At 40.7% G+C, this 14,900-nt stretch overlaps 1 protein-coding gene across 1 annotated transcript in view; it reads left to right on the top strand.

Moving 5' to 3' along the window:
• Positions 1 to 3,190: 3,190 nt before the first annotated feature.
• LOC106574125 (protein ANKUB1) overlaps positions 3,191 to 14,900 on the top strand; it is a 16,260-nt gene continuing 4,550 nt past the window's right edge. The window contains exons 1-4 of the mRNA XM_045697399.2: positions 3,191 to 3,479; positions 5,638 to 5,781; positions 14,007 to 14,217; positions 14,514 to 14,628. Of these exons, the coding sequence (XP_045553355.1) occupies positions 3,390 to 3,479; positions 5,638 to 5,781; positions 14,007 to 14,217; positions 14,514 to 14,628 (560 nt within the window). The 5' untranslated portion in view covers positions 3,191 to 3,389. The remainder of the gene's footprint in view (positions 3,480 to 5,637; positions 5,782 to 14,006; positions 14,218 to 14,513; positions 14,629 to 14,900) is intronic.

The raw sequence follows: 14,900 nt of genomic DNA, 5'->3' as shown, positions 1-14,900 counted from the left end.
AGGACTTCAGAAATGGATTTATAATTATTATACAAGTGGAATAAGGAACAATCCCTATTTCTCGTGTACAATAGTTACAAAAGTGCTCAGCTCATTGCTATGCAAATGAAAATGCAATTACCCAAGTATTATTTAACAACATGCTAATAAAACACTGTTCCATTACACAGGCACAATTACAGGTTATTGTTAAGTTACTGAGAATGCTAACAGTAACAAAATATGACTATTAACCTGTTATGGATAGGGGGCAGTATTTTCACGGCCGGATAAAAAACGTACCCGATTTAATCTGTTTATTACTCCTGCCCAGAAACTAGAATATGCATATAATTGTTTGATTTGGATAGAAAACACCCTAAAGTTTCTAAAACTGTTTGAATGGTGTCTGTGAGTATAACAGAACTCATATGGCAGGCCAAAACCTGAGAAGATTCCAAACAGGAAGTGCCCTCTCTGACCATTTCTTGGCCTTCTATACTCTCTTTATCGAAAACAGAGGATCTCTGCTGTAACGTGACACTTTCTAAGGCTCCCATAGGCTCTCAGAAGGCGCCAGAACGTTGAATGATGACTCTGCAGTCCCTGGCTGAAAAACAGTAGCGCATTTGGATAGTGGTCGATCTGAGAACAATGAGACGGGTGCGTGCGTGCACGTGAAGAGTCCATTTTACATTTTCAGTCTTTGAACGAAAACGACATCTCTCGGTCGGAATATTATCGCTATTTTACGAGAAAGATTGCATAAAAATTGATTTTAAACAGCGTGTGACATGCTTCGAAGTACGGTAATGGAATATTTTGAATTTTTTTGTCACGATACGCGCCGGCGCGTCACCCTTCGTTACCCTTCGGATAGTGTCTTGAACGCACAAACAAAACGCCGCTATTTGGATATAACTATGGATTATTTGGAACCAAACCAACATTTATTGTTGAAGTAGAAGTCCTGGGAGTGCATTCTGATGAAGAACAGCAAAGGTAATCCAATTTTTCTTATAGTAAATCTGAGTTTGGTGAGTACCAAACTTGGTGGGTGTCAAAATAGCTAGCCTGTGATGGCCGGGCTATCTACTCAGAATATTGCAAAATGTGCTTTCACTGAAAAGCTATTTTAAAATCGGACACCGCGATTGCATAAAGGAGTTCTGTATCTATAATTCTTAAAATAATTGTTATGTTTTTTGTGAACGTTTATCGTGAGAAATTTAGTAAATTCACCGGAAGTGTTCGGTGGGAATGCTAGTTCTGAACGTCACATGCTAATGTAAAAAACTGTTTTTTGATATAAATATGAACTTGATTGAACAAAACATGCATGTATTGTATAACATAATGTCCTAGGGTTGTCATCTGATGAAGATCATCAAAGGTTAGTGCTGCATTTAGCTGTGGTTTTGGTTTTTGTGACATTATATGCTAGTTTGAAAAATGGGTGTCTGATTATTTCTGGCTGGGTACTCTCCTGACATAATCTAATGTTTTGCATTCGTTGTAAAGCCTTTTTGAAATCGGACAGTGTGGTTAGATAAAGGAGAGTCTTGTCTTTAAAATGGTGTAAAATAGTCATATGTTTGAAAAATGGAAGTTTTCAGATTTTCGAGGAGTTTGTAATTCGCGCCACGCCCTATCATTGGATATTGGAGCGGTGTTCCGCTAGCGGAACATCTAGATGTAAGAGTTAAGGGCCTAAAGGAACCATTTTTTTTTTTTTAAACTGCCTTCTTATTTAAGTCAACTATAGGCAAGGTAGGTGGAAAATCACGTTAATTTGTATGCTGAATAAATGATCTCTTTAAGATGGCATAGTTTGTCTTTGAAACAAGATGAAACGAGCTGAAACGAGTCACATACTGTTCCCCACATGGCAGTTTCTTGTCAGTGTTGGTAGATATCTGGCCATCCAGAATCATAACAACTCAATGACCTCTGTCGCGTGTGCATTGTTTTCGTGACGTTATCAACTAATCCATTTATAGCACGAAACTGTAATCGAAGTCATCACACAAGGCTGGTGTATAAATGTTGCACTGTGGTGCGATCTGGTTGTACGAAGGGAGATATCTAGTAGGTGCGACTTTGTTATGGATGGGGTGTGTGTGAGTGAATAATGTGTTTATGTGAATAATCTGAATGATGTGTTTTATAGCCCGACTGTAGTCACCTGCTCTGAAGTGAATAATGTGAATGATGTGTTTTATAGCCCGACTGTAGTCACCTGCTCTGAAGTGTAAACACAGTCATACAGTATCTAGATCTCAACACATGCTGAGATAACAGTTTTATCTCAGTCAAACAGCAACACCAGACAATGTATCTATATGCAGTGGTGGAAAAAGTACCCAATTGTCAAGATACCTTAAAAGAAAATGACTCAAGTAAAAGTCACTCAGTAAAATACTACTTGAGTAAAAGTCTAAACGTATTTGGTTTTAAATATACTTAAGTACCAAAAGTAAAGGTTTAAATCATTTAAAGTTCCTAATATAAATCCAACCAGACGGCACATTTTTCATGTTTTTTTTTAAATGTACGCATAGCCAGGGGCACACCAACACTAATTCACAATCGAACCGTTTGTGTTTAGTGAGTCTGCCAGATCAGAGGCAGTAGGGATGACCAGGGATTTTCTCTTGCTAAGTACGTGAATTTGGCCATTTCCCTGTTCTGCTAAGCATTCAAAATGCAACGAGTACTTTTAGGTGTCAGGGAAAATGTATGGAGTAAAAAGTCTTTAATTTTCTTTAGGAATGTAGTGTAGTAAAAGTAAAAGTTGTCAAAAACATAAATAGTAAAGTGAAGTACAGATACCCCAAAAAACTACTTAAGTTGTACTTTATAGTCTTTTTTCTTAAGTACTTTACACCCTATTCCGTATGTAAGGCACTACTTTTGACCAGGGATCATTTGGGACTTACTATTTCTGTATTATCACATTGCCACATGACCCATAGTTTTATGTTTACTATCTTTGTGCTTATCAGTGGCCAAGTAGACACATGTTTCTGTGTGCCCTTCAAAGGTATAACTTGTCTTTTGTTCTTCTCTCTCTCTATGTGTGTGCGTGTGTGTGTGTTTGTGTGTGTTGTCACTTTCTCTCGTGAACACAACACCATCCCTCATACCCTTCTCTATGTCGCCCCCCCCCCCCCCCCCCCCCCCGCCTCTTCCCCCTTGCAGAGAGGCTTCCTTAGATCCACCAAACGTCCCAGTCTCCCTTCCCTCCCTGGCACTTCCTTAGACCCACCAAATGCCACCCTGTCTCCCTTCTCTCCCTGGCCCTCCCCAGAATGGTCTCTTCAGACAAACCCTAGATACAAACTTCAACACTCCACACACACTGCACTCTGTGGTTAGAGCGGTGGAGAGGGGCAGAGGGGCATCCTGCCATGAGGGTCTTCATCGCCTTCGATGGTTCCTGCGAGCCTTTTGACGTCTCTCCTGACCAGACCGTGGGGAGCGTAAAACTGATGGTAAAGGTAATTAAACCTCTAAAAGAGATCCTTGTTAAGTACTGTAGTCACCTGGTAATATAGCAGTGTTACTCCCCTCTCTCTGTTTGTACACTGAACAGCTATGGGAAATGAAGATGATTCTAAGAAACAATTTGTTCATTTGGCTGGTTTCAAGAAAAGTATGTGAGTAGTACTTACAGTAGGAGACATGGTTATGTGATGAGGTGATAATACTTACAGTAGGAGACATGGTTATGTGATGAGGTGATAGTACTTACAGTAGGAGACATGGTTATGTGATGAGGTGATAGTTCTTACCGTAGGAGACATGGTTATGTGATGAGGTGATAGTACTTACAGTAGGAGACATGGTTATGTGATGAGGTGATAGTACTTACAGTAGGAGACATGGTTATGTGATGAGGTGATAATACTTACAGTAGGAGACATGGTTATGTGATGAGGTGATAGTTCTTACAGTAGGAGATATGGTTATGTGATGAGGTGATAGTACTTACAGTAGGAGACATGGTTATGTGATGAGGTGATAGTACTTACATTAGGAGACATGGTTATGTGATGAGGTGATAGTACTTACAGTAGGAGACATGGTTATGTGATGAGGTGATAGTTCTTACCGTAGGAGACATGGTTATGTGATGAGGTGATAGTACTTACAGTAGGAGACATGGTTATGTGATGAGGTGATAGTACTTACAGTAGGAGACATGGTTATGTGATGAGGTGATAATACTTACAGTAGGAGACATGGTTATGTGATGAGGTGATAGTTCTTACAGTAGGAGATATGGTTATGTGATGAGGTGATAGTACTTACAGTAGGAGACATGGTTATGTGATGAGGTGATAGTACTTACATTAGGAGACATGGTTATGTGAGGAGGTGATAGTACTTACATTAGGAGACATGGTTATGTGATGAGGTGATAGTACTTACAGTAGGAGACATAGTTATGTGATGAGGTGATAGTACTTACAGTAGGAGACATGGTTATGTGATGAGGTGATAGTACTTACAGTAGGAGACATGGTTATGTGATGAGGTGATAGTACTTACAGTAGGAGACATGGTTATGTGATGAGGTGATAATACTTACAGTAGGAGACATAGTTATGTGATGAGGTGATAGTTCTTACCGTAGGAGACATGGTTATGTGATGAGGTGATAGTACTTACAGTAGGAGACATGGTTATGTGATGAGGTGATAGTACTTACAGTAGGAGACATGGTTATGTGATGGGATTGAAATGATGATAATCAACAATGTTTATGTAGATTTTGTTGTCTATTTTACTATTATAAACTGGCTGGTTCGAGCCCCGAATGCTGATTGGCTGACAGCCGTGGTATTTCACAGGTATGACAAAACATACATTTTTACTGCTCTAATTACATTGGTAACCAGGTTATAATAGCAATAAGGCACCTCGGGCTTCCCGAGTGGCGCAGTGGTCTAAGGCACTGCATCGTAGTACTAGCTGTGCCACTAGAGATCCTGGTTCTGGTCTCTGTCGCAGCCGGCCGCAACCGGGAGACCCATGGGGCGGTGCACAATTGGCCCAGTGTCATCTAGGTTAGGGGAGGGTTTGGCCGGCAGGGATGTCCTTGTCCCATCATGCACTAGCGACTCCTGTGGCGGGCGGGTGCAATGCACACTGACATGGTCGCCAGATGTACGGTGTTTCCTCTGACACATTGGTACGGCTGGCTTCAAGGTTAAGCGGGCATTGTGTCATGAAGCAGTGTGGCTTGGCTGGGTTGTGTTTCGGAGGATGCATGGCTCTTGGCCCTCGACTCTCCCAAGTCCATATGGGAGTTGTAGCGATGGGACAAGACTGTAACTACCAATTGGATACCATGAAATTGGGTAAAAAAAATAAGTGACCTTGGGAGTTTGTGGTATATGGCCAATATACCTCTGCGTTGCGTTGTGCCTAAGAACAGCCCTTAGCTGTGGTATATTGGCCATATACCACACCTCCTTGGGCCTTATTTCTTAATTGGACACTTTTACAATTGTGTCTCTCTTTGTATGGTAAATCATCCATTGACATCTGTCTGGGTGGAACACGGCTCCATCAGTGTTGAGCCCTCTCACTCTGAATGTATGTGACACTCCATTACGGCTCTCTGTGTTTCCAATCTTCTTCCTCTGGCAGGATTACTTCCACGTGCAACTGTCAGACGACAAGCAGGTGAGGCACTTCCTGGAACTGAGCTATGCTGGTGCCATCCTTCTGGACAACTGGGTCCTGACAGACGTTGGCATCACCCCTAGCAGTGCCATCTGCTGCCTGCTAAAGGTACCAGCCGGACACCTAGTTTTTTCTACCCGTGCTTGAAAATGCATATAAGAGTGTGCTGGCTATTGCTTGAAACAGCTTCATATTATCATTTACATAAAGTGTTTCAGATATAGTGTGGTGATATATAGTGTGGTGATATATAGTATGGTGATATATAGTATGGTGATATATAGTGTGGGGATATATAGTATTGGTGATATATAGTGTGATGATATATAGTATGGTGGTATATAGTGTGGTGATATATAGTATGGTGATATATAGTGTGGAGATATATAGTATGGTGATATATAGTGTGGTGTTATATAGAGTGGTGATATAGTATGGAGATATATAGTGTGGTGATATATAGTGAGGTGATATATAGTGGTGTGATATATAGTGTGGTGATATATAGTGTGGTGATATATAGTGGTGTGATATATAGTGTGGTGATATATAGTGTGGTGATATATAGTATGGTGATATATAGTGTGGTGATATATAGTGTGGTGATATATACTGTGGTGATATATAGTGGTGTGATATATAGTGTGGTGATATATAGTGTGGTGATATATAGTGTGGTGATATATAGTGGTGTGATATATAGTATGGTGATATATAGTGGTGTGATATATAGTGGTGTGATATATAGTATGGTGATATATAGTGTGGTGATATATAGTATGGTGATATATAGTATGGTGATATATAGTGGGGTGATATATAGTATGGTGATATATAGTATGGTGATATATAGTGTGGTTATATATATTATGGTGATATAGTGTGGTGATATATAGTATGGTGATATATAGTATGGTGATATATAGTGTGGTGATATATAGTATGGTGATATATAGTGGGGTGATATATAGTATGGTGATATATAGTATGGTGATATAGTGTGGTGATATATAGTATGGTGATATATAGTGGTGTGATATATAGTGTGGTGATATATAGTGTGGTGATATATAGTATGGTGATATATAGTGTGGTGATATATAGTGTGGTGATATATAGTGTGGTGATATATAGTGGTGTGATATATAGTGTGGTGATATATAGTGTGGTGATATATAGTGGTGTGATATATAGTATGGTGATATATAGTGGTGTGATATATAGTGGTGTGATATATAGTATGGTGATATATAATGTGGTGATATATAGTATGGTGATATATAGTATGGTGATATATAGTGGGGTGATATATAGTATGGTGATATATAGTATGGTGATATATAGTGTGGTTATATATATTATGGTGATATAGTGTGGTGATATATAGTATGGTGATATATAGTATGGTGATATATAGTGTGGTGATATATAGTATGGTGATATATAGTGGGGTGATATATAGTATGGTGATATATAGTATGGTGATATAGTGTGGTGATATAGTGTGGTGGTATATAGAATGGTGATATATAGTGTGGTGATATATAGTGTGATGATATATAGTGTGGTGATATATAGTATGGTGATATATAGTATGGTGATATATAGTGTGGTGATATATAGTGTGGTGGTATATAGTATGGTGATAAATTGTATGGTGAAATATAGTGTGGTGATATATAGTGTGGTGATATATAGTGTGGTGAAATATAGTGAGGTGATATATAGTGTGGTGATATATAGTGTGGTGATATATAGTATGGTGATATATAGTATAATGATATATAGTGTGGTGATATATAGTATGGTGATATATAGTATAATGATATATAGTGTGGTGATATATAGTATGGTGATATATAGTATGGTGATATATAGTGTGGTGATATATAGTATGGTGATATATAGTATAATGATATATAGTGTGGTGATATGTAGTATGGATATATATAGTATAATGATATATAGTGTGGTGATATATAGTGTGGTGATATATAGTATGGTGATATATAGTGTGATGATATAGTGTGGTGATATATAGTGTGGTGGTATATAGTATGGTGATATATAGTGTGGTGATATATAGTATAGTGATATAGTATGATGATATATAGTGTGGTTATATATAGTGTGGTGATATATAGTATGGTGATATATAGCGTGATGATATATAGTGTGGTGATATATAGTATGGTTATATGTAGTGTGGTGATATATAGTGTGGTGATATATAGTATGGTGATATATAGTATGATGATATATAGTATGGTGATATATATAGTGTGGTGATATATAGTATGGTGGTATATAGTGTGGTAATATAGTGTGGTAATATAGTGTGGTGATATATAGTGTGGTGATATATAGTATGGTGATATATAGTGTGGTAATATAGTGTGGTAATATAGTGTGGTGATATATAGTGTGGTGATATATAGTATGGTGATATATAGTGTGGTGATATATAGTGTGGTGATATAGTGTGGTGGTTTATAGTATGGTGATATATAGTGTGGTGATATATAGTATGGTGATATATAGTGTGGTGATATATAGTATGATGATATATAGTGTGGTGGTATATAGTATGGTGATATATAGTGTGGTGATATATAGTATGGTGATGTATAGTGTGGTGATATATAGTGTGGTGATATATAGTGTGGTGATATATAGTGTGGTGGTATATAGTATGGTGATATATAGTATGGTGATATATAGTGTGGTGATATATAGTGTGGTAATCCGTGGGGTGTTGGGTTGAGCGTGCAGCGATTGACACAGAGCGTGGGAGGCTTTAGTCTGCAACAACAACTTTGCTAAGACAGAAAATAAACTTAACAAAGAAAATCACTGAGGTGTGGCTCGGTCCTTCTTCTCTCCTTTCACTTGGTGTCGGTCTCTCCCGTTCTCCCTCGTGGTGTGCCAACATGCTCCTTTTATTTGGCCTCCACGGCTGGTTGGCACTTTCCTCTAATTACCTCCACTGAGAGCTGTCTGTGTCGGGGTGCCCAGCTCTGTATTCCCAGCAGAGGGAGCCAACATCGCCTCGCGTACCTCCCCTCTATTACCATCCCCTGGGGTAGACCTCCTGGGATACCACAGGTGATATAGTATGGTGATATATAGTATGGTGATATATAGTATGGTGATATATAGTGTGGTGATATATAGTGTGGTGATATATAGTGTGGTGATATATAGTATGGTGGTATATAGTGTGGTGATATATAGTGTGGTGATATATAGTGTGGTGATATATAGTGTGGTGATATATAGTGTGGTGATATATAGTGTGGTGATATATAGTATGGTGATATATAGTATGGTGATATATAGTATGGTGATATATAGTATGGTGATATATAGTGTGGTGATATATAGTGTGGTGATATATAGTATGGTGGTATATAGTATGGTGGTATATAGTGTGGTGATATATAGTGTGGTGATATATAGTGTGGTGATATATAGTGTGGTGATATATAGTATGGTGATATATAAACTTAGCAAAAAAAAGAAATGTCCCTTTTTCAGGACCCTGTCTTTCAAAGATAATTTGTGAAAATCTAAATAACTTCACAGATCTTCATTTTAAAGGGTTTAAACACTGATTCCCATACTTCTTCAACGAACCGTAAACAATTAATGAACATGCACCTGTGGAATGGTCGTTAAGACACTAACAGCTTACAGACGGTAGGCAATTAAGGTCACAGTTATGAAAACTTAGGATGCTAAAGAGGCCTTTCTACTGACTCTGAAAAACAACAAAAGAAAGATGCCCAGGGTCCCTGCTCATCTGCGTGAACGTGCCTTGGGCATGCTGCAAGGAGACATGAGGACTGCAGATGTGGCCAGGGCAATAAATTGCAATGCCTAAGACAGCGCTACAGGGAGACAGGATGGACAGCTGATTGGTACATCCGAACGTAACACCTGCGGGACAGGTACAGGATTGCAACAACAACTGTCCGAGTTACACCAGGAACGCACAATCCCTCCATCAGTGCTCATCAGCCTGCAATAGGCTGAGAGAGGTTGGACTGAGGGCTTGTAGGCCTGTTGTAAGGCAGGTCCTCACCAGACATCACTGGCAACAATGTCGCCTATAGGCACAAACCCACCGTCACTGGACCAGACAGGCCTGGCAAAAAATGCTCTTCTCTGACGAGTCGCGGTTTTGTCTCACCAGGGGTGATGGTCGGATTTGCGTTTATTGTTGAAGGAATGAGCGTTACACCGTGGCCTGTACTCTGGAGCGGGATCGATTTGGAGGTGGAGGGTCCATCATGGTCTGGGGCAGTGTGTCACAGCATCATCAGACTGAGCTTGTTGTCATTGCAGGCAATCTCAACGCTATGCATTACAGGGAAGACATCCTCCTCCCTCATGTGGTACCCTTCCTGCAGGCTCATCCTGACATGACCCTCCAGCATGACAATGCCACCAGCCATACTGCTCATTCTGTGCATGATTTCCTGCAAGACAGGAATGTCAGTGTTCTGCCATGGCCAGCGAAGAGCCCGGATCTCAATCCCATTGAGCACGTCTGGGACCTGTTCGATCAGAGGGTGAGGGCTAGGGCCATTACCCCCAGAAATGTCTGGGAACTTGCATGTGCCTTGGTTGAAGAGTGGGGTAACATCTCACAGCAAGAACTGGCAAATCTGGTGCAGTCCATGAGGAGGAGATGCACTGCAGTACTTAATGCAGCTGGTGGCCACACCAGATACTGGCTGTTACTTTTGATTTTGACCCCCCCCCCCTTTTTAAGGGACACATTATTCAATTTCTGTTAGTCACATGTATGTGGAACTTGTTCAGTTTATGCCTCAGTTGTTGAATCTTGTTATGTTCATACAAATATTTACACATGTTAAGCTTGCTGAAAATAAACGCAGTTGACAGTGAGAGGACGTTTCTTTTTTTGCTGAGTTTAATATGGTGATATATAGTATGGTGATATATAGTATGGTGATATAGTATGGTGGTATATACAGTGCCTTGCAAAAGTATTCACCCGCTTGGCGTTTTTCCTATTTTGTTGCATTACAATCTGTAATTAAAAGGATTTTTATTTGGATTTCATGTAATGGACATACACAAAATTGTCCAAATTGGTGAAGTGAAATGAACAAAATAACTTGTTTCAAAAAAGTTGACTAAATAAAAAACAGAAAAGTGGTGCGTGCATATGTATTCACCCCCTTTGCCATGAAGCCCCAAAATAAGATCTGGTGCAACCAATTACCTTCAGAAGTCACATAATTAGTTAGATTGCACACAGGTGGACTTTATTTAAGTGTCACATGATCTGTCACATGATCTCAGTATAAATACACCTGTTCTGAAAGGCCCCAGAGTCTGCAACACCACTAAGCAAGGGGCATCACCAAGCAAGTGGCACAATGAAGACCAAGGAGCTCTCCAAACAGGTCAGGGACAACTTTGTGGAGAAGTACAGATCAGGGTTGGGTTATAAATATATCTGAAACTTTGAACATCCCATGGAGCACCAATAAACCCATTATTAAAAAATTGAAAGAATATGGCACCACAACAAACCTGCCAAGAGAGGGCCGCCCACCAAAACTCACGGACCATGCAAAGCGGGCATTAATCAGAGAGTCAACAAAGAGACCAAAGATAACCCTGAAGGAGCTGCAAAGCTCCACAGCGGAGATTGGAGTATCTGTCCATAGGACCACTTTCAGCCGTACACTCCACAGAGCTGGGCTCTACGGAAGAGTGGCCAGAAAAAAAAAAGCAAACATGTTTGGTGTTCGCCAAAAGGCATGTGGGAGACTCCCCAAACATATGGAAGAAGGTACTCTGGTCAGGTGAGACTAAAATTGAGCATTTTTGCCATCAAGGAAAACACTATGTCTGTCGCAAACCCAACACCTCTCATCACCCCAAGAACACCATCCCCACAGTGAAACATGGTGGTGGCAGCGTCATGCTGTGGAGATGTTTTTCATCAGCAGGGACTGGGAAACTGGTCAGAATTGAAGGAATGATGGATGGCGCTAAATACAGGGAAATTCTTGAGGTAAGCCTGTTTGTCTTCCAGAGATTTGAGACTGGGACTGAGGTTCACCTTCCAGCAGGACAATGACCCTAAGCATGCTACTAAAGCAACACTCAAGTGGCTTAAGGGGAAACATTTAGATATCTTGGAATGGACTAGTCAAAGCCCAGACTTCCATCCAATTGAGAATCTGTGGTATGACTTAAAGATTGCTGTACACCAGCGGAACCCATCCAACTTGAAGGGGCTAGAGCAGTTTTGCCTTGAAGAATGGGAAAAAAATCCCATTTGCTAGATGTGCCAAGCTTATAGAGACATACCCCAAGAGACTTGCAGCTGGAATTGCTGCAAAAGGTGGCTCTACAAAGTATTGACTTTGGGGGGGTGAATAGTTATGCATGCTCAAGTTCAGTTTTTTTGTCTTATTTCTTGTTTGTTTCACAATAAAAAATATTTTGCATCTTCAAAGTGGTAGGCATGTTGTGTAAATCAAATGATACAAACCCCCCCAAAATCCATTTTAATTCCAGGTTGTAAGGCAAGAAAATAGAAAAAAAAGGGGGGGGGGGGTGTAGGGGGGAAGAATAATTTTGCAAGCCACTAGTATGGTGATATATAGTGTGGTGATATATAGTATGGTGAGGTCACCCTGCTTGAGACTTAAAGTAATGTTGCCCTTGCTCAACAAAGACCATGGTTATGGTAGAGTGATTGGTTAGTAAGAACACTGCTTCGTGAGTGTGAAGTGTTGTTGTACAGAGGTTCCTGGGAACATGTCCAGAGCCGGACAGGGACAGAACTCACTCTGTTACACAAAGATTTGTGGAAGATTTGCTAACAGAGGAGAGTGGTTATGTATCAAAGTACAAGTTTAACCATCAGAATCATGTTTAGTTCTGTTCCTTGCTCCTTACTTACACATCCCATCATTGACAGAGTCAAAGCCAGACCTTCTGTCTGTCTCTCCCTCTTGCTGGTTGACTAGAGTGGAAATATATAGTATTGTATGGTTGACCTGGGATAGAGCTGAAATGTGGCCCAATGTAGTGTTGCCTTTGTACCAAACACCCTTACAGTCATAAACCTTTTCCCCATGTAATCGCCTCGACCTGTCTGGTGTTCGCTAACAGTAGCAGAAGAGTCTGTATACCCAGTGGTGTACAGCACAGTAGAGCACAGCAGAGTACAGCAGGCCGTATAGTAGTAGAAGAAGAGGCCATATACCCTTTGGGTTCATTGAAATACATATTAGATTTCTGTTAACAATTTAATCTGCACCCAGATTAGTGTTCAATTTAATCTGCACCCAGATTAGTGTTCAATATGATAGAACAAAACTCACTGCAGTACATGAATTACAAAATGTTGTTACAAGTTTGAGCCACGAGATGGTGGTAGATCACAAGTTTAAATAGAATGGACCTTTGATTTGTCTCTGGATAGAAATTGCCCTTTGGCACAGATCTAGGATCTGCTTACTCTCACCAAATCCTAACCTTTACCATTAGCAGTAAAAACACAAACCAGACCTTAGATCAGTGCAAAGGAGCCACTTCATCTTACCCCTGTAATTATGACTTCTAACTTATATATACTGAGTGTACCAAACATTAGAAACACTTTCCTAATATTGAGTTGCACCCCGCCTTTTGCCCTCAATTCGTTGGGGCATGGACTCTACAAGATGTTGAAAGCATTCCACAGGCATGCTGGCCCATGTTGACTCCAATGCTTCCAACAGTTGTGTCAAGTTAGTTGTAAAGTGGTTGTTCCACTGGATATTATAAGGTGAATGCACCAATTTGTAAGTCGCTCTGGATAAGAGCGTCTGCTAAATGACTTAAATGTAAATGTAAGTTGGCTGGATGTCCTTTGGGTGGTGGACCATTCTTGATACACACAGGAAACTGTTGAGTGTAAAAAACCCAGCAACATTGCAGTTCTTGACACAAACCGGTGCACCTGGCACCTACTACCATACCCTGTTCAAAGGCACTTAAATATTTTGTCTTGACCATTCACCCTCTGAATGGCACATATACACAATTCATGTCTCAATTGTCTCAAGGTTTAAAAATCCTTCTTTAACCTGTCTCCTCCCCTTCATCTACACTGATTGAAGTGGATTTAACAAGTGACGTCATTAAGGGATCATAGCTTTCACCTGGATTCACCTCGTCAGTCTGTCATGGAAAGAGCAGGTGTTCATAATGTTTTGTTTACTCGCTGTATAAACACAACATAGGTATTTATGTAAAACAAGTGAATATACTGTATGTCCATTGGTCTTATACTTCAGCAGGAGCCGGTGGTGCGTGTGTTCAGTGCCGTGACGGGGGAGACCCTCTCAGTCTTGGGCACGGTGTTTCTCCTGAGTACGTCTGTGGCCAGGCTCATGACCCTGGTGTCCCAGCAGTGTGGGCTTCCCGTCAGCTCCTTCAGACTGAGCTCTCCCACCGGCCTGCAACTCTACAACTGCAACCGGCTCCACGACTACGCCGTTGACGTGGGTATGGCCTTCCTTGTGCAGTAGGGCAATGGTCCTCTGCTGTGTGTGTGTGTGTGTGTGTGTGTGTGTGTGTGTGTGTGTGTGTGGGTGGGTGGGTGGGTGGGGGGGGGGGGGGTCCTTTATACTGAAATGTTTCCACATTACTGTGGAGGTCCAGTGAAGTTCCAGCATTGCAATGCAAAAAAAAAAGTCTCAACACCTTTATGGATGTAACATAGAGACAAATGGACTGTATGGAACACATTCTTGGTTCATGGCAACCAGGAGGACAACCCTGCATATGTCTCTGTCTCCCAGGGGCTACTCTACGGTTGGACACCTGGGATGGGTGGGCGGAGTTTATCAGAGGCTGCTTCCTGGGACACAGACTGACCGTCCAACGATACCTGTCTAGGGAGAGACCTGTGATGAGGTCAGAATACACATCTACACACTGAACTGTATGATAGACTAGTACAATTCCATTCCCCTCAGCTACTTGTATTATTATCAACAGTGATGGTACTGACCCTGTATATAGCTTACAATAATGGTACTGACCCTGTATATAGCTTACAATAATGGTACTGACCCTGTATATAGCTTACAATAATGGTACTGACCCTGTATATAGCTTACAATAATGGTACTGACCCTGTATATAGCTTACAATGATGGTACTGACCCGGTATATAGCTTACAATA

Source organism: Salmo salar, chromosome 16, assembly GCF_965601325.2.
Source record: "Salmo salar chromosome 16, fSalSal1, whole genome shotgun sequence".
Lineage (NCBI taxonomy): Eukaryota > Metazoa > Chordata > Actinopteri > Salmoniformes > Salmonidae > Salmo > Salmo salar.
Note: the sequence above shows the minus strand (reverse complement) of the source record. Positions and strands in the feature narration are given on the sequence as shown.